Below are 21,434 nucleotides of genomic sequence, written 5' to 3' on the forward strand. Positions count from 1 at the left end.
TAGTTCAAAAAATAAACTTAATTTATAAGAATCTGAGCTTAGCTGGTAACATTCTTTTCGTATTCTCTTGTACCTGCTTATCTAACCACCACGACCCTGATCAAGGACTACGTTTGCTAGTCTAGCTTCTTGGTTTGATTTAATAAGTCAAGGAGAAGACCTTCTTGACTAATGGAAAATTGCTCTCTGACATCCCAAAATCCAGCATAATATTTAATCTGCTCTGCCTGCCCCTGCTCATATAATACATGCTTTTCATAATTCAGGAGGGAATGGCGCAAGGAGCTTCAACTGCTGGCTGCTGATTAGCAGGAAATTATTTATAACCAACTTGCAACATATAAGGCAGATCTGCTCTGAACACATGCTGAGCTTAGACCAGAGATAGCGAACCTTTTCAAGACCGAGTGCCCAAATTGCAACCCAAAACCCACTTATTTATTGCAAAGTGCCAACACGGCAATTTAAGCTGAATACTGAGGTTTTAGTTTAGAAAAAAAAACAGTTGGCTCCGAGTTACTTGGGAGTAAGCTTGGTGGTAGTCGGTGGCTTTGCTTTGAAATAACCATGCAACTCTTCCAATGCGTGAATCATGACCCTAGGAGGGTTTACTCAGAAGCAAGCCCCATTGCCAGCAACTGAGCTTACTCCCAGGTAAAGGATCGCGCTGTAGCTCTTTGCATGAAAATCAGTCAGGTTTAACAGCGTTTAGCAGGTTACCTACACTGCTTCCCCAAAACTAGGTCTTAGGTTTAATGCTAATAGAGCCCAGCGGCCCAAGCCAGCCTAGATGTGTGGGGGTGGGGGTGGCGCATGCCCACCGAGAGGGCTCTGAGTGCCACCTCTGGCACCCGTGCCATAGGTTCGCCACCACTGCTTAGACTTTTGTACTCTGGCCAATACAATGCAAAGTTGAAGAAATCACTCATTTTCAAAAATATATTTATAAATGGACTACATTTGGCTACCTTTTAAGTCATTGCTCTATAAGCGTCTGAAAAGGAAATGTTCAGAAATTAAATTAATCTAAACAATTTCATGGAAGTGTGGCTACAAACCTTTTAAACCAAAGAAAAACAATGGCATATTTGATAGCTCTACACAAAGAATAAAATGGTAATAAAAACTGTTGGATTTCACAATTCTTTTGCTAAAAGACAAACAATAAAACATCAGATAGAACGACCCATTGGATACTTACCGTGAAGGGGTCTTCTCCTGGGTGGTTGTAGTCCATCTTGTTGGGGTGCTTCCCACCCACTGTTGAAGAGGCAGGAAATACTTTCGGGCACTTCCTGTCGCCAGTTGTGGCCATTTTAGACCCAGTATCTGATGTAGCCGAGTCCACTCATAAGACATTAACATTGTCAAGATAACATACATAACAATAACAGCAACAAAAAACAGTAACAGTAACAAAAACCCAGGAAGGGCCCGAAGGAAAGTAACCTATACAATATTAATGTAGGAGCTCTGTATAGGCTTTAAAAAGAGCACGATGTTGTCCAGGAACACAACAGGGAGGGTCAAGATGGACTACAACCACCCAGGAGAAGACCCCTTCATGGTAAGTATCCAATGGGTCGTTCTCCTGGATGGTGTAGTCCATCTTGTTGGGGCTCCCCAAGCAGTACCCCAAATAGAGTGGGTTCTGTTAATCATCAATAACGTGCTCCAGGATTCTCCTCCCGAAGGAGGCCTGGATGGCAGTTATAGAGTTAAGTCTATAATGCCTGACAAAGGATGAGGGAGAGGCCCAGGTGGCTGCCCTACAAATCTCCTCCACTGGCACGTGTTTGACAAGCGCAGCGTTAGCTGTCGTGCTCCTGGTGGAGTGAGCTGCGATTCCTACAGGGACTGGTAGTCGATTCGCCTTATGGGCCTCGGCAATACAAGCCTTCAAATTAGAACTGATGGCTGCTGCCAACATGGCCTCCCCTATCCGGGGTGGTGCCACATTGATGAACAAGACCTCAGATTTTCTAATCTGCTTGGTGCATATAAGGAATGCCTTAAGGGAACGTCTCACGTCTAGGTGATGCCATAGGTGCTCCCTGTGGTGCGTGGGCTTAGGACAGAAATTGGGCAGCAATATATCCTGTTTCAAATGAAATTCCGAAGCTACCTTGGGTCTGAAGGAAGGGTCCAGCTTCAACACTACCCTATCAGGGAAAAACAGACAGAAATTTGGGTTACAGGACATGGCCCTAATCTCTGACACCCGCCTGGCCGATGTAATGGCCACTAGAAATAGCAATATCATCCTTAACCATCTGAGGTGGACGCTCTGGACTGGCTCAAAGAGGGATTTGGTTAAGGAGTCCAGAACGACATGCAGTCTCCAGGATGGGAATCTGTGGACTACTATGGGCTGCAGCTGTTGAACACCCTTTAAGAACTTGTGACTGTCCGGGTGCCTGGAGATGGGCAGACCCTGAAACTCAGGGTGAATAGTGGCTAGCGCGGCTAGTTGTCTGCGAAGTGTGGCAGCCCTAAGACCCAGAGAGAAACCTTCCTGTAGAAATTCCAGGACATTCGCAGTAGAAGGTGTCTCGGGATTTAGATGTTTTCGTCTACACCATCTTACGAAGGCCCTCCAAGAGGAATTATAGATGTTAGTGGTAGATCTTCTCCGAGCTGCCAGCATGGTGTCAATGACCTTGGAAGAGTACCCCTTTCGCCTCAGCCCTCGCCTCTCAAGTGCCAGGCGGTCAGATTGAGCCAGCTGGGATCTGAATGCAGAATTGGACCTTGCGACAGAAGATCTGGCATGATGGGAAGCTGAAGAGGAGGACCTATGGACATCTCTTGGACCACTGAGAACCAGGGTCTCCTCGGCCAATAGGGAGCCACCAGAATCACCTCTCTCCACTGCAGCTATATTCATCTGAGGAGTCTTGGAAGGACTGATAATGGAGGAAACGCATACAGAAGTCCCGGTGGCTATTGGACTGAGAGCGCATCCGTGGCCCAAGTCTGAGGATGATGAAACCTGGAAATGAAGGCTGGAGTCTGCGCATTCTCGAAGGTAGCAAACAGATTGATAGTTGGACGGCCCAACCTGGAGATCAGGAGTTGGAAGGTCACTGGGTTCAGTCTGCATTCTGAGTTGGAAAGCCTGGAGCGGCTTAACCAGTCTGCCTCCGTATTGAGGCAGCCCCTGACATGCTCGGCCCTGAGGGAGGCTAGGTTGCTTTCCGCCCACAGGAGAATTTTGAAGGCTTCCTTGTGAAGAACGGAGGACCTCGACCCCCCCTGGTGGTTGAGATAGCATTTTGCAGAGATGTTGTCTGTGTGAATCACAACATGGGAATTCAGAATCCACTGCTTGAAAGCCCGAAGCGCCAGGAAAATCACCTTGACCTCGAGTACATTGATGGGAGTCTGAATCTGTGAGCTGGACCATGTTCCCTGGGCCACATGACAATCGAGCTTGGCCCCCCAACCCTTGAGGCTGGCATCCGTATAGATGTGCAGCTGGTGCTGGGGAGCAAAGACCTTCCCCTGGGAGAGGTTGACTGGGTGAGTCCACCACTTTAGACTCATGCATACTGAAGGGGAGATGGAAATCCTCTTTGCGTGAAATCTGCCTGGCAAAACGATGAAGGAGGGCCTGAAGTGGCCTCACGTGCATCCTCCCCCACTGGATTAGGTCCATGGTGGAGAGGAGAAGACCGAGAAGGCTGGCTAGCTGGAGCAGCGTGGATGACCTGGCTGACAGGACCTGTAGGGCCAAAGTCTGAATCTTCTGCACCTTGTGCCTGGGGACGAACAGCGAGCAGGCCGAAGTGTCTATAAGCGCCCCCAGGTTTCCATCCTCTGGGAGGGGAGGGTGACGCTCTTCTCCAGATTGATGACAAACCCATAAGAAGACAGGAGACTCTGTACCTGGGCGACATCCTGAACTGCCTGGCTGCGGGACCTGGACCGGATCAAGATGTTGTCCAGGTAGGGATGGAGATGTACTCCCTGCTGTCTCAAAAAGGCAATTGGTGCCACCAGGACCTTGGTGAACATTCGCGGAGCCATGGCCAGCCCGAAGGGAAGAGCGACATATTGATAGTGGTGGGTCTCTATTGTGAATTGAAGGTAGCGGTAAAGGCCCGGATGAATGGGGATATGCAGGTAAGCTTCGGCCAGGACCAGGGACGTAAGGACCCCCCCCCCCCGCTGGACCGCTGCTACGGTGGACCGAAGCATCTCCAGCCGAAACCAAAATCGTTGAAGAAAGAAGTTGACATGGCGAAGATTTAATATGGCCCTGACATCCCCGTTCTTCTTCGGGACTGTGAAGAAGTGGGAGTAGACTCCCCTGCCCATCTGGTCCGATGGAACCGGTTCAATGGCATGGATGGTCAGCAGGTGATTGAGTGCAGACAGTAGCCTGTCCCTTTTCTCTGGAATAGAGGAAGGAAGAAATTTGTCCTTTGGCAAGTGATGAAACTCCAGAGAGTACCCGCAGGAGACAATCTCTAGGATCCATGAGTCCACGTGTGGTCCTATCCACTGGTGTTGAAAGGACAGGAGGTGCCCACCGACCGGAAGGTGTGGACAGTCAGGCCTTGTTAGTGTTGTTGTTGTTGTTGGTCGAGCCTGATTTGAACGACTTCCCCTGCCTACCCTGGTTGCGAAAGTCGGTCTTCTTCTGAAAGGAATTGGGTTGGGACCAATTCGATCTGTTGTCTTCTCGGTTGGAACGAAGGGAAGATCTGAACTTTTGGAAGGATGGCTTAGGAGTGAAGCGCGGCTTGTCTGATCTCACAAAGCTGGGCATCGTCTTCCTGTTGTCCTTGGACTGGACCAGAATGCGGTCCAGTTCAGTACTGAAAAGGATCCCGGCCTGGAAATCATAACCTGACACAACATTCTTGGACTGGGTGTTGGATAGCCATGGCTTCAGCCAAAGGACTCTGCGAATCACCAAGGCAGTGGCCATGGTGCGGGAAGATGTGACCAGAGCGTCCAGTGACGCATCAGCCAGAAAGGATGCGGCCATAAGCACCCTCTTGGTGCCCTCCCTGATCCCTCGATCCTGAGGAGGGATGATGGATAAAATCTTTTTTAACCAGATAATTGAAGCTCTGGCCACTGTAGCAGTAGGTGCAAGGATTCTATGTAGCATGGCCAGACCCTCGAGCACCCTACGTAGGAGGACGTCAGACTTCTTGTCCATGGGGTCCTTCAAATTTCCCTGACCGTCTTTGTGAACTAAACCTCCTGAATGCAGTGCAGAGATAGGACCATCAATAAGGGGAGTTTTTAGGAGATCATCTAAGTAATCTGGACCCACATACAACTTCTTGTAGGCTGAGGGGAACCCCTTACTGGAGGCAGGATCCACCCATTCCCTCCTAATCTTACGTTCGAAAGTCTCAGGGAGAGGGAAAAATTTGTGAGACTGTTCCTTGGCTGGAAAAATGGATGGGAGCCCTTTAGGGCAGCCCTTTATTGGTTTGGTGGATGAAGTAGTGGCTTTGGAGGTGGGTTCCACAGCCTCCGCTGAGTCCCTTAATTCCAGAGCTGAAATGGTCTTAACCAGCAAGGTCTCCAGCTCCTCAAGTTTAAACAGGCGTGAGAATGCTCAGGCGCCTCTTGACATCACCCTCTGGCTATGAGAAGTGATCCGAGTCCTGGTCTACCTCACCCTCACTGAGATCACTCCTATCTGTGGAATAGGGAGAGTCGTGAAAGAGCCTATTCCTGGAGCTACCTCTAGGGGACCTGGACCTAACTCTGGATGAAGAGTGAGAGTGGCGTAAGGGCAGCCCGAACCTACCCACCTCCCTTCTAATGGAAGCATCCATGAGGGCTACAAGATTCTCGGGAGAGAAGTTTGCCCATTGGGAGGGCAGAGCAACCACCCCCTCATTAGAGCTCCCCGGCCTCTTGCCTGTACGAAGGCCGCTCCGTGGTGCTGCGAGGGACCTCTGTCGAGCCGCCGGCAGCCATCGCCTGCATGAGAGGGAGCGGCCTATCGCTGGAGGAGAAAGGAGCGGAGGAGTCGATCCGTGCGGCACCTCAGAGCGGCATCCACGTGTCTCCTCGCTGTGCGAGCGCTGGTGGTGCCTGGAGCTCGGCCTGGCCGAGGAAGCGTGCCGCTGCGGCTTGTGCGCTTGGGACCCGCTCCTCTCACGGACCTCTCCGCCGCCCTGGGAGCAGGTCGATGGTTCTCCCCCCTCAGCGCCAAGGCTGTTCAGGGGAGAACGGGAGGCTCTGGCCAATACCCTGGTGTTCTCAGCAGCAGAGCGGCAGTAGACCTCCCTATCAGGATAAAATGGCGCTGTAGCCATTCTCCTGAAAGGCCTCAGTTTTGGCGGGAACCTGAAGGGAGTCCACAAAGACCCAGGAATCGCCAACCAAGACGACCCTGAGATGACGGCCACAAAAAACGACGACGGACGAACAAATTCACAACAAAAGGAACGACCAAAAGAAAGACAAACAGCGACGACGACAGAGCTCAAAAATTCCACTGCGACTTCAACGAAGCAGGAAAGATACTGGGTCTAAAATGGCCGCAACTGGCGACAGGAAGTGCCCGAAAGTATTTCCTGCCTCTTCGACAGTGGGTGGGAAGCACCCCAACAAGATGGACTACACCATCCAGGAGAATTTCCGTTTTATGATAGACGGAACCATTCATTCTATAGAAACTGTATACTGACAAATTCACTCCGAAATACAGTAGCATACCATTGGCACCTATCCCCCAGTCAAACTTGCGCTGCCCCCAAGCCAAAATCCTCCCACTGCAACTTTCCCACCTCCAACAAACTTTTTCTGAATGGTGTCGACTAGCAACACACTGGGGTGGGGACAAGGCAGGGAGGGCACGCTCCTTCCCTGGCCTTAAGCAAGACCCCAATGTGTTGCCAGTTGGTGCTGCTGGGAGGAGGAAAAAGTTTGCGGGGTTTTTTGTGGTGGTGGCAGAAAGGGGAGTTCGGCCACAGGATGCGCTCTCCATGTGATCCAGACAAATGGTGCCTGGGTCATCTGCACCCTCTGCCCCACCCTAAATATATCAGTGCTGAAATAATCAATCCAGTGTCTACACCAAACATTAGTAATATCATCAGTGTGGTCCAAGAAGTATATGCAAATCATAAACTCTAAGCTTGCATGAGCCAAGCTAAGGAAATGGGAGTAAGTGTATTCTGCTCACATAGTGCACAATTGGAGATACTAAACAGCCAACCCAAATCATACTCTGTAATCTCTTAAAAATATTATCTCATTAAATTAAATATTCTAAACCAAGGATATCCATCCATCCATCCATCCATCCATCCATCCATCCATCCATCCATCCATCCATCCATCCATCCATCCATCCGGCCCGGCCCGGCCGCCTTTCTGAGAACTTGGTTGTGACAGCACTGCACTGCACTGCAGGTTACTTATTTTACTTTTGTCTGATTTTTTCTTCAGTTACAGTGCATTTTTAAAAGTTGTTTCAAAGGGCAGTCATGTTGGTTTGCATTAGATCTAAATCCACTAGCACCTTAGAGACCAACAAGAGTTTTGGAATATGAGCTTTCAAGAGTAAAAACTTCCATTGTCAGATACAAGTAGGAATGGAGGTTTTAAATAGTAAAATTTGTTCTTCCATTTAGAAATAAATTAATCATGGCTTAAAAATGACAGTGGGTGAAACATTTGTTTATAAGTCAGATACATGTTTGTACCATTTAGAAGAGGCGGGAACAATGACAAAACTGTGGTCAGAGTGGACTTGCTTGAATTGTGCTCAGGCTCTTCTTGGTTATTTCCATATGTACCTCCTTGAAAATTCTTTTTAAAAATTGCTGCTTCCATGAATAGATTGGGATCAGCCACCAGATGTCAAAATCCTCCATGTGCATGTTCTAATATGCAACAAACTATTCTGCTTGACCATTGGTGGGCAATATTCTATCTACTCCCCATCCACCTTCCCTTGACCCAGAAGCAAGCTGGGTTCCATTGGGTCCACCAACAGCTTCCTGGTCCCACCCCCACTACCCCCAAAAGCCCAGCCTGGCTGGTGGAGCAGTGACACCTTGGCGCTTGCTGCTCTGCTGGGTCTGCTATTACTCTCCTGGCATTCCCTCCCACAGCTCCAGAAACCCAGCCCAGCCAATGGCGCAGTAGTGCCTTGGTGCCCACTGCTCCTCAAGGTTTGCTAAAAGCCTCCTGGTTTCCCCTTCCCACAAACCATCCAAAGCGGTCAACAGTGAGTTGGGTTGGGTGGGAGAAACTATGGGGGTAGGGCCGGATAAGTCAGGTGGGGGACTTAGCAAGTGATTTTCTTCCCCTCCTGTCTAGATCCTATTTTATTGCCTCTTAAAATGGGCTTTTACTGCTAGTACGATGTTGTCCTACTTGATATCTCTGGCATTTATACTGTGCTATCTTTGGTTGGATTATACCCTTTTTTGATGCACAACCTTTCATTTACAGCTTCTGCATTTTTAAGCAGAACAGCAGTCCTCTGTGGACCAATCTCAACTCAAGACTCTATATATTAACAGTCAAACTATTTCTCTCCACAATAGGCAAGCACCATTATTAGGGTGCACCATTATTATCTTATTAAGGACACCTACCGGTATCTGTAATAAGACATTAAAAATACTTCAAGTCTCTAACCTTCAATTCTCACTTTTTGATATGTTACCATGACTTTGTACCATTTCCATTTCATACAGACAGCATTACTTTAGAAAGTTCCATCATGTGGCAAGAAGCTGGCTGAAGGGAATCAAAGGATTCACCTTCTCAGTAAGGCTGAATTATTCTCCTCAATAGCTGCATGACACACTCAGCATAACTAGAGCCACAGTTTTTAGCACATGCAGCACATTCAGCTGAAGGCATACCATACTTTAATGAGAAGTGAAACACCAACTTTAAAAATGACTTTTTCCAACCCCCCACCACTCATTTAAAAATGAAAATCTATTATTCAAGAAGCTCATTTCATCATGATTGTCTTTTACACTCAATATTATTTGCTAAAAGGATCATACATTAACTTCGGACCCTTGGAGAAGGTAGGAGTTTTCAGTTAATAAGGAACACAAAGGTCTGTAGCACTGCTGGAGATTCCCAGACTATTCCCCAGAATTCAAAACAGACATATTATTAGTTCTTATGTCCAAAACAGCATTGTATTTTATAGTTAACTAAACAGGAATTAATGGCATAACTCATAAAGCTTCTTTAGAATATAAAAAATACTTGTAATTCAGTTAACAGTTAACAAAAAATACTTGTAATCCAACTTAACAATTATGACTTCTCCAACAGACCATCATCTAAGATGAGAACACAACTGGCACCAAAATAACATTTTATAAATAGTACATTAAAAACTTCCCATAGTTCTTTAATGAAGAAAAGATTGTTTTGCTTTACATAGTGAACAGAATGAAAAGACTTTTATTCATAGTAACTAGGATCACCCAAGACATACCGGTATGTGCACTCTAAGAAAGCAACCTGACTCCACATTAGTGTTGTGAAGACAGAGCAAGACAGAGGAACAAGAATATTCAAAAGTAGCTTTTGTAATCATATAATGCAAACTTCTAATTTCTATGACTTTCAGTTATTTGCAGATCCTGAAATTCCATAACACTCATGGTAACATCTGAAACATTCATTTTTCTATTTATTTTTTCCAGTTCATTTTCAATTAAAAGGTCATATGTAATTATCTAACTTTTCATTTACTTTGATTCTCATGGCCCAGCATCTTTTATAATTTTCATAAGACATCTATGCTCCTGACTGTAATTTTTCTCTTTTTAGCAATGCATTGATGGCAAACTGTCAAAAAAGTACTATTACTTTCTCTTCTTAGCCACACATTTTCATAAGCAGTAGTGCCAGCTTGGGATAATCTATAATGAAATACAGGGTTTCAGGTTTTCCACTCTACACAACAGTTAGCAGCTCATATAAATATTCTTAAGACCACCACCATATTTCATGATCACACAGAGAAGAAAAACAGCTTTAAATATCCTGTTATCATTCTGCTACACTATCCAATATAGGAAACAGGTTGCCAACATTTTCATGAAATCAAACATCCTTTCATTGAAGTTTTTCACAAAGCAGTTAAAATATCATCAAAGATAAAAGCAGAGCAATTAAGAGTTCCAAGTGGACTGGGCTAGTCTGCCACTGCCTCAATAGCCATATAAGAGCCGGCAAAAGTCACAGTGTGAGATTTCAAGCTGCTACATTAATATATAAGGGCTTCATGATACTGATGCTAGATCATATAAATAGTACAAGTACTCTAAAAGATCTACCACAGTGATGGACCTAAGAAGTGCTGCCAATATTAATGCTGAAATTATTTTAAACCACGAAATCTGAAACAAATAAATCAAATTTTAAAGCTTTAAATGGAGTGAGAGACTTGTATAGATCACTTATAATTAAACGTAACAAAATTTTCTATTGCACTGAATCGTCTATAGCACAGTGGTGCACAACTGACAACTTAAGACAATGGCACGTTTAAGACACCAATCAGGAGCACACAAACAGCCACCACAATCTTCTTCACACATTAGTGGAAGAAATATCAACTAAATAAATAATGTTGACTCAATAAATCTGTAATGATCACTAACCATGGGAGTCTCAACGATATTACTTCACACAAGTAGTTTCTTTGCAAGTACTTTGTTTCTAAATGTTAAAAGCCATTATACTTTCTCTGAAGTAAAAGAAACCCTGTTGACCTGTCCAGAAAGGATGACAGCATTGCAGTCCAGAAATCTTACCCATCCCTCCTGTTTACCCAGAAGTGGTTGCTGCCCCTGGCAAAAGGGACAGTGCCAATCAATCATCTGTCACTATGTGGCACTACTTCATAGTGGCTGCAATCAGGATCCAGAAAAAGTGAAGTTGAGGAAAATATTTCAGTATGTAATGATTACAACAATGTTACTGGTGCTTGTTCAAGCCAGATCACTTGTCAGATTAAAAAAAAATCAAATTTAGCTATACTTAGCTGAAATGGCAGAAATCATAGCTTCAGACCCCTTTTAAAAAATCATGAAGGAAATTTCTACTACACTGTACTGTTCTATGGTAAAGCTAAATATTTTTGGCCAGAATTATGAATTGAAGAAACAGCATCTCACAAATACTTATAAATGGCTGACATGTATAATAGCAAAAATAAATTTAAAAAAATCAAATTCAGGCTTTAAGAATACATACAAAGCATGGAATTAAAATGCCATCTTAGCCTCAGCAGTAACACAGCAAGTGCTATTGCATAAAAATAAAGGTTATTTAGTTGCATCCTTTCCACATTTTACAACCTTTGCCCACACTAAAAGAAAAAAGTCATTAAAGACCAACATTAGAAACAACATGAAAGACCACCATCTGTCTATGAGAAGTTCCCATCAAGTGGAAACCTAATGCTCATGTCTCCTCAGCAGGCTATTTATTGCCTGTTCCAGACAGTTTAAAATAGAGCTATGAATAACAAGTGAAATTGAGGCTACAGAAGAGTTAAAAGACACATATTCGACATAAGTGGCTTGAAGACTTCCACTAGGTTTCAAACAAGATCTCCATTCCTAACAAAAATGTATGCTACCCATTATAAGCTCTTTTGCACTCTGGAAGCACAGTAATTTATTTCTTCTAGACTTTACCATCTGCTTAAAGGTACAATTACAGATAAACCCTGTAGAGAATATTGGAAATGCCTCTGAATTATGTATTTTTTATTTCTATGTCACATTGGTTGAGAAGGAGAGAAACAATGGAAACAAAAATATTTCCTGATCCTTTTGAAATTTAGCAATATTTTTGGATATTATCAAAGATTACCAAAATGATTTTTTTTCTTTAGCTGATTGATTTTAATGGCCACAGTTCTAAACCTCATTTAGGATTTTTTGAAAATGTGTCTAATTATATTTAAAAAGTTATTCCCCAAAAATGTAGTTCAGCAACAGCACACTGTAAGTTCCCATTAGAGAGAAAACAAATGATGTTAATGTATATGTGTCTTCACCTACTCTAGTTGCTTGAATTTTGTCCAGTATGTCAAATGCATGTGGATCAGAATGAGATCACGGCAATTATGATTGTCAGCCTTTTTCCATTCAATAACTGTCAATTAGTAAACTCTGCCAGCTTACTAAGACAGAAAATATGCCTGATAAAAGACTAAATACATTTGGGGATTTCCTGTGCGCTGTAATTTATGGATTTAATTTTACATAATTTGTGTATTTTTTCAGTCATAAGTTTGAAAGCAGTTCATGCAACACTATAGCCATTTAGCCTTATAAAATATGGTGCCAAATTAGATGTCAAAGGAAAGGATCAACACTGAACCTTGACATTTTGGTCAGACAAGGAAGGTCTAACACAGATATGAGAAATGGATTTATTTCACTCTTCTTTACCCTTTCTTCTTCTGCCATTAATCTATGAGAATCTAGGTTTAAATGTTTATTAGGTTTCTATCTTCACAGATGAATGAAAATTTTAAAAATACATCTACTCTATTTTTACACCACCCTTTCCTCCTAGGAACTCAGGGGGCATACATGGCTTTTCATTCTACTTTTTTCCCCCTTACAACAACTTGGAGAGATAGCTTAGGCTAAAAGTGACTGCCCCACCCAATATTTTTCTATGGTAGAGTGGGGATTAAACCCAGATCTTCCAAACCTTATTTTGAAACTATATCCACTTTCCCATACTGAGGATGAAATGTACTGCAGGGATAACGTATATTGCTAAGAGTAACCCAAGTGCACTTAAATCTTATGATCTGCCATGCTAATCAGAATAACATTCAATTTCTCAAACTTATTTTATGGTGAACTGAATTTAACAATGTCTGTACGATTGATTTACAGAATTGAAGATGAATTTATAAAGTTCTGTATCCAACTTTTATTATGATTATGGTAATAATAAAATTATTCAATAGCTACAAATGTTATGATTTTTATCTTGTTTTAAAAATTCTCATATTAATCCCAAATGGAAGAAAAATGGGCTCCATCGCTGACCTAACTTATTGAATAAATCTCATAAACATATGCAAGTTATCTGTACACCCAGGATACTAACAACATGACTTGCAACATGATACAAATTACAAAATCAAGCTAAAATTATGCATTGTACTGTTGTTATCCCCTTCAAATTAAGTATTATTCATAGTAGCAAACAGAATGGAATATTCAGAAACAAGACTTGAATTACTTCATTTCCCATTACAATCTCAATGTAGATATAACAATCTGCTTCATCCTTGTCCATCATTCAGTCAATGTTAATACTATTTCTATCTGCTTGGCAATTGTTTGCAACACATTTTGCTTTCTTACATATCTGACAATATGATCTCATCATGAAAATGGGCCCCATGGGCATTCACAATTTACTCAGATCTTTACAATATTTTTTGATTTCAACCACTTTTTTCTCTCTGACCCTTTCAGTCAAAACTTTCAACAACTGGCTGAGATAATGTCCTTTTCCATCCGTTTTCATGTATATAGGAGCCAATTCATACATTCCACAGAAACATAGTTTTCAGAAGTAAGAATCACTAATTAATGGTAGTATCAAGTGATAACTTGTATTTCTCAGCTATTGCAATTCAGCAACCACAGATTCAACTTCTGAATCATTCAGTATAAAGATACTGCTTTACACATTTGCCTGAAAGTCACTGAGACATCAGGTTGGATCCTGAGTAAACTAGTAACTTCCACTGATTCCCACTGCAGACCCCGTCCTCTGTAAGTTGCAGTGGGAGGGGAAAAGCAGGAAAGTCCTGTTCCACTGATTTAAAAAGTTAGACTGGATCCAGCCCAACTGTGATGAACAAACCTATGTGATTCATACTTGAAGTGGCCTCATGATGGCTCCAAACCATTTCTATCACACACAGATAAATTCAGTATTTTCCTTTCAAAGCTCAGTTTGAACATACTGTTCTTCCCTTTGAATTTGCATTCATCATTAGGAAATATAACAAGCTCAACATACCAACCTCTCTGAACCCAGACCAGATACAAGAAATGATCACACTGAAAAGTCTGTACTAACCCACATTCCTACGTGATTATTAATTAAGGAACACATTTATGCAAAATCTTGGAAGATCAAGAATAAAGCAGTCAAAATGTCTGCAAAAGAGGCAGCTGGAAAACATTTCCATAATTTCTGTACATACGTGAACAAGACAATGAGCTGTTCCTCTCTTTTGTTTTGGAGGAGAAACAAAAAAATGCAGGAGAAACAAATAAAAAAGGTAGCAAAGTATTGAAAAGAGTACAAACCCTTACTTCAGATTTTGAGGACATGTTCTCCTCCATATCCGAATCATTAGGGTCCACAATATCATCAAATGGTGGCAAAGTGGGTTTCTTCTTCTCCAGTGACTCACTTTCCATTTTGACTTTTCCAATCTTAAACTGAGATTTATCCTTTATTTGTCTTTTGTCAGCAGTGGAACAAGTTAGAATCAGTGGTGGAGCACTAGAAAAACTTTTAAATAAAGTTTCCGAGCCACTTTTTTTCCTCTTTTTGGCTGCAAGATCCTCGGAATCCATACCAGGAGGCCTTTTCGTAGGAGCCTTCTTGTCTTGCTGCTGTCCGCTTGTTATGGTAAGGATGTTATTTTCAGATTTTGGCTCCTTTGACATAGGTTTGGGTTCCTTGAAGGCCATCTTAGTAACTATTTTTTCATCTTTTAGTGGTTTGTTTTCTTTGGGTTTCTTAGAGGATTCTTTGGAAGATCTGTTATGTTCCCTGGAAGGTTCTTTGAAGGCACTTTTATGTTCCTTTAAGTCTTTAGAGGATTTTTCCTTGTGCTCCTTTGTTAATTTATGGGGCTTTGAAAAACTGTTACTACTGCTGCTGCTGCTAGTGCTTATACTTTTACTTGGGTCCTGCAACAATGTAAATCACAAAATTAACATAGAGAAAACTAAACTTAAGATACAACTAACAGATATACATTGTCTATTCCACTTCATCAAAGCCTGTAAATGAATGGTCAGGTACCAGCAGAGACTGACCCATTGAACTCCTTTCCTTAGTTTCAAAAACAGATAATAAATCAATGCAGATGAATGAAGAAGTGAACATATAGTCAATATGCTGTTTCCACAGAATGATTACATGATTTTGTTTCCTCCAGTAAGATTTAGTATAGGCAACACAGATAGAAATACATCCGAATTTGCATTGAATTGTCTACCAGGCAAAGAACAAGAAAGCTTACCGTTTTTTTAGATCAAAGGAATGGTTTAACATTTTGATTATATACTGTAATGAATTTGTACATAAGAAATGAACTACCTTAAAGAAACTCAGAACCTCGTAAAATCAAGGATGAAAATAATTTACCAAATTACCATTACTGAATGCAGACTGCTTGCTTAAGCATGCCAGAAAATCTATCATAAAACCTGCCAGAAATTCAGATTATTAAAAACAATTGGCCAATCTGAAAATAATGTGAGTATTATTTTTGTTTTGTTTTTTGATGGACAACATCTGAAAAATAATCCAGAATCCAGACAGAGCCTGTGACAGATCTAGCATGAAGGCTATACTGCGAAGTTCCTAAGGTGCCTCTCCTTGACCATCCACCAATTCCCAAACTTAGCAAGGCACAGAGTTAGCTCTCAGGAATCAAGTGCAAGCATACTTGGACATTGCTGCCTATGTTGCAATGGAGTCCAGGAATCTGAAACATCATATGAAATAAAGTTCCAGTTTTTCCTAGTGTCCTGGATCCTGCAAAACCATTCAATAGCAAAATTATTTGCTCATTTGCCTGGAAGAAGCTGTTCTGAGTGAGAAGAACACCCATTAGTTCATATTGCCTCTCTGGAACTCTCACTTGTGCAGAAGTTCAAAGGAGGTAAACAGGAGTCTTTCCTCATTTCCCATCTTCTTCAGAGCAAACTCCTATTCCCTCCCAGGCCTTCTGGGAAAGTCAGAGGATGAAATGGCCAAGCCAATATTTGTGGTATACATCAACAGACAACTGGGCTGAAATGGATTCATTACTTCTGAAAAGAGGGCAATAGACTACAAAACTCCACTGTCTGCATCCCATCACTTTCAGAATTTATTCAATACCATCATCACATTTGAATGCTGAATTAAAATATGAATTTTACTACTGCTCCCATTTGCAGCCACAACAGAATTGAGGACATTGATTCCAAACTTGAACTTTGCTTCAAGTAGTAGTCTCCATTAAAGTTTCAATTGCAAGATAATATAAAAAGCTCTGTTACGTGGCAATGAAAGTAATCTGTATCAAAGGTAGCAATTAAAGTTTTCTTTTGGAAATATGGAATTAATTACTACCCTCCTCATTACTTAAAGAGGTAGAATTATTGATCATCTTTATCTTTGTCAGACCATAGCGTCTAATCAACGGGAGCGTGGCAAAGTCTGTCCATTCAGACTAGCTATGCAAAGACACTCATGTACCAGTTCACATATTGCAGAAAACCTCAAAAGGAACAATTTTGAAGGGTTGCAGTAACAATTAGAAGGCTTATATAATGAACATATGCTCTAGAAAAACTTTCCACATGGAATATCCACACATTGTGTGCATCCACAGTAGAATTTAAAAGTTTCATCATTTGAACTTATTTTTAGGGCGCCATAAAGAAGTTTAAAATACATTTGTTTGATGCATCACCCCAATCTAGTACATTAAATGCTAGATGTTTCGAAGACCTTATATCCTAATCATCATATCAACTGGCATTGAAACATATTCTTTTCCAGCCTATATTCTTCACGTGATTTGTTTCACAGAATTGTTGCGAAGTCATACATCATTTTGCTGCACTTCAATTGTTATCAGTTATTTTGCCAGACACACAGAAAACACAATTAGTTCATCATTTGTTTGAGTTTCCAAACCTAATCTATGGTCTCAATTAACCTTTAAAGGGAAAACTATTTAACCCTTTTCACTGCTTTGAGCTCAAAAGGAAAAGCTAAATGAGCAACAATTGTTTTTTGTCTTTCAGAAACAAGTTTTGGAAAAGTATCAGCATCACCATTATTTTCAACGTAAGATTAGGGACACTGAATAGGCCTCACATACACACAGATACAAGCTTCTCCCCCACCACACATACACTTTTTGAAGAAGTGTAACAGGTAAGCATTGAGAATAATGAGCATACTGATATGATGATGGTCAGTAATCTATTACTATGGATGACTGGTTGATAATGCATTATTATACATGTGGTATGCTATCAATGTATAGCAAGTTTTTTTCCAGTTTTCTAAGCAAAACTGAAAAAAGATCAACAAATCAAGTGTAAAAACGAACTCTTTCAATGAAACAATCAAAACTGATTACTGCAGATGTAAGAGATTAAAGAAGAATTTTAAAAGGAGAGCAGGTAGCAGAACTGGGGCTGGTTTCTGCCCAAGACATTGGAGAGGGGCTGCCAATCAGAGCATCTCAATGTGGATCTAGTGATTTTGTTTCCTAACTTCCTTAAAATGACAAACACAAATAAATACTGATTAATCATTTGTATAACTATGGTCTCTCTTGTTACAGCTCATGTAATACTGAGACAATATGAGTAATTTTACAATACATATTCTGGCATGAAACAGTCACGTTCGAAACAAAAGGGCATGATATAATTGGAAAGAATGTTCGAGTAACATATCGATTTTGGAATACATTTTCAAACAAGACTGCAATCTCAATTTGCCACCCTAACACAGTTTAGTCACTGTGTGCATGCCACTTTTCAGCAAAGGCGGAGCGAGGGAAACTGCACCCCTGCCATGGTGTCACCTAACCCCACCATGCCCCCTCGATGTCCCAATAATGCCTCTGCCGCTGCTCCACTCAGGGCACCCTCCCCCCCTCCCATGGACGCTACACTACTGACTTTCAGCTCAGTTGCATTCTAGCTGCCTTGCCACTGTGATCTCAGGTAAAAACTTTGGAATTAATGCGCCAATAAGGCAAATGAATTTAAGTAAAAGACCCAAATGAATGGAAACTGGGCATACAACAGGTCTTATCAAGTAAAGCAGTCTTAGTGGCACATTAGTTAATTAAATTTACATCAAATTATTTCATGCTGCAGTGTTGTATTAGGTAACTTTTTAAGCTTGGTAATGTCTATGCAGGCTTGAATTAGATTAAATTTAACAAACTATTTCAGAAGCTACCATTAGTGACTATAAAAATATGGTTTCATCATGTGATAACAAGTAATTTATTTAAAGCTTATGGGTGGATTCAGAAATACAAAGGGACACACATAGTCTGAATGATCCACTGCATGAAAACATGAACAGAGATAATTCTATGTGTATTGTTGCTGTAACCTGTGTTCATGTGGAAGAAGTTGTATAACTTGGTTTACCTCCTTCAAGGACACGCAAGGACCATGGGAGACGGAACTATGAACATATTAAAAAATTGAGGGCAGTTAGTCAGGATTCAAACAGGAAGGGAATCACCGATTTTTTCCTCAGCACGACAGTTACTTCACCACAAAGAATGCCACCACAAAGAAATCTGAAGGATTTAACTTTTAGAAATGACTTTGGGGAGAAGGAATGAGGCACCTTGACAGAAAAGAGCTCTGGATCTTGGCCATTCTATTAAAAAAAACCTGGCTAGTATTATGTGCATCAAATGGGAAAGGAATGCAATGAAAATGAAGATCAGATTGGTCCCCAAAATAATTCCAATAAGACTACAAAGACTTTGTGTGATCTGAAACATATGTAGTATTTTCTTATCAAGCCTAAACTTCTTTTGCACCTTTTACATTTGCACCTTTTTGTCTAAAAGTTTTGATTTGAAATAATTTTTTTTCTTATCAAGTCTAAACTTATTTTGCTGCTATAAACATCAAAAGTACGTTTAAAATAAATGTTTCTAGAAGCAACTGGTTGATTTGTGAATGGCATTAAGTCTAACATGGGATATATATTTTAAAAAATACATCAACATAATGTAGATAATTGTGTCAAGAACTCATATTCTGCATCTGCGTTAGATCTCGAACCGTAAGCCAATAAACAGACTCTTTATAGTTGATCAGTAGCATTTATTAAAAAGCATCAGAGTACCCAAGCTTGGAAAAGCCAGTTCTGACAAACCTGGCTTTTGCCACACCCTTTATCCCCTGCAAGTCTCCCCTCCCGAAATCCACTCTGTTTGTTATGGAGTCATGGTGTCAGAGGAAAGCCTAGTTATCTACAAAGCATGTAAAGCCATAAAGTAAACATCAAGGAAAGAATGCCCCAGATGGCAGTGGTAACAAGTAGCAGGCTGGTTACATATATCTTTTAGCAGCATTTAGAATTGTACTGTTTAAGCAGTTACAATGAATAAGGAATACATCTCAATCACCTAGATACAATCCCCCTGACAATCTGCTCTGTGCCTCTCTTTTGACTGTTTCCTCATTCATCTGATTAAAGAGCTGCTTGGAGCGAGTCAATCATTAGCTGATGGGCCATGCAGAAGTCAAATTGTTGCTTAAAGCATGCCGTAGCTAGCTTCTTTTCCCAAGCCATATCTCACCTTTGGCCCATGAGATGATTTCTTCTTCACTTCAGAAAAAGACAGGGAGTTACTGGGAAGGTTGGGGAGATGAAGACTCTGCCCTGAAGCAGCTGATGTACCATCTGACATTACCATGATCTATTATGAAGGAAAAATAAATATATTAGTAACATTTACAAAATCAATGGGGACAGAAACCAAGGTAGTTGATGCTTAAAATACCATGGATAAATTACCAGATTGGGCTTCCTCTACATTACAAGATGCCCATAATTGACTATATCAAATTTATTAAAAAATCATTTGGCTTTCACTGTAAACTGAAAAAATAAATTGAAAGCACACACACACACTCTATTAGAATCTGTCAGCAAAGCAGGAAAGGAAAAATATCCAGAAAGCATATACATATCTATTTGCCCTGGAGAGGAGAGGCTATAAACCTGTCTTCTCTGTTACTTCAAGGCACGAGTTTATAGCAGATCTCAAATCCAAAGAGGAGTTTCAAGTCAGAAACATTTTGCACTTGAACCAATCCCACAGGTATCTAAGCTGTGGATACTCAGCACACTGACCTTACTAAATAGCTTGTCCCCATGAATTCAATTCATTTGAATACATCTAAATTTCATGTAGTTTTTGTTCGTTTTTGTGGGTCTGACACCAGCAACCTGTCCTTGGGTCTGTGGTCAGATGTAGCTACCTTGATGTCAAGTGATTGTGCCTTGTCTTTAAATTTGCTTGCTCTTAACTTTGTTATTTAAATGTTAAGTAACTGCTGCTGTTGTTAATTTGTTTTAATGGGGTTATGTATTTTATTTGCTGTATATTTATGTATTTTATGTGCTGTTATTGAAAACAGTTGTACTGTGAGCCGCCTCGAGCCCTTTGAGGGTGAGGCGGCCTATAAATCCAATAAATAATTAAATAATTAAATAGTGTAACATATATTTGCTGTATATTTTAAGATCCTTTGCAGGGGACACTGAAACTGGATCTCCCTTTCTTTCATTGGGGCTTGGATCCAATGGCACTTTTGAGCTCGATTTTGAAGCAGGCAGTGGGTTGTTCTCCTCTAGCTCTGATACAAAAACATGGAATGGAAGCCATTTGGAGATTAGGGCTGGGACAGTAACCGTTGGTCAGTGCAAGTATTGCTGACCCTGGCTCAGATTCACCCTGGCTGTAGGTCCCTAGGAATCCCCCCATTCAGCAAGATATGTGGAAAACATGAAGAACGGGCTTGGGTTATGGCACAGGTGGCAGCACCAGTGGACATAATATCTGGTGCCATCTCAACAGTTTCAGCGAGAATGGTTCCCTCTGACTCTAGTATGCAACACTCCATGGTAGTTTTTTAAGCTAATAACCTCTCCATGGCAGGCCTGCTCATGCGCAATCCCAATGTGGGACTATACAAAGGCAGAACATGAAAATACTGATAGTAGCAAAGAATGAATCTGCATGAAGATTTTAAGGCATGGTCATGTAATGTTAAGTTTTATGCAGCAACCCATTGGGATTTGTGGGTTTGACACTTGGATAGGACTTACCCCTCCTGCTTTCAGTAGCTTTCTTCTGAACTCTTCCGTGGGGTTGTTGAAAGTAAGCTTTTCACAGCGGAGATGGTTTACAGGTGGGTGGCCTTCCAAATGTAGGAACAGATCATAGTCAAAGCGGACTTTCTTCGGTTCTTCCTATGAGTTAGATAATAGTCAGGGGAAAAAATCTCATACCACACAAATCCAACTATCACACAGATTTGTTTTTTTACTTGTTGGTGAAGCAGGAAATTGCATTTATCAAAGTTCTGAAGATTACCTTAAATAAATTTATCTGAGAAACCCACAAA

The 21,434-nt window shown here is 41.4% G+C and overlaps 1 protein-coding gene across 5 annotated transcripts in view; it reads right to left on the minus strand.

Moving 5' to 3' along the window:
• The window catches only part of MLLT3 (MLLT3 super elongation complex subunit), a 118,705-nt gene that overhangs the window by 33,635 nt on the left and 63,636 nt on the right, over positions 1-21,434 (minus strand). For all 5 annotated transcript variants that reach the window (XM_048503373.1, XM_048503376.1, XM_048503374.1 and 2 more), the window contains exons 4-6: positions 21,136-21,279; positions 19,601-19,720; positions 14,334-14,939 (exon numbers count right to left, since the gene is read on the minus strand). In XM_048503373.1, the coding sequence (XP_048359330.1) occupies positions 14,334-14,939; positions 19,601-19,720; positions 21,136-21,279 (870 nt within the window). The remainder of the gene's footprint in view (positions 1-14,333; positions 14,940-19,600; positions 19,721-21,135; positions 21,280-21,434) is intronic.

The sequence above is a fragment of the Sphaerodactylus townsendi genome, linkage group LG07, assembly GCF_021028975.2.
Source record: "Sphaerodactylus townsendi isolate TG3544 linkage group LG07, MPM_Stown_v2.3, whole genome shotgun sequence".
Taxonomy (NCBI): Eukaryota; Metazoa; Chordata; class Lepidosauria; order Squamata; family Sphaerodactylidae; genus Sphaerodactylus; species Sphaerodactylus townsendi.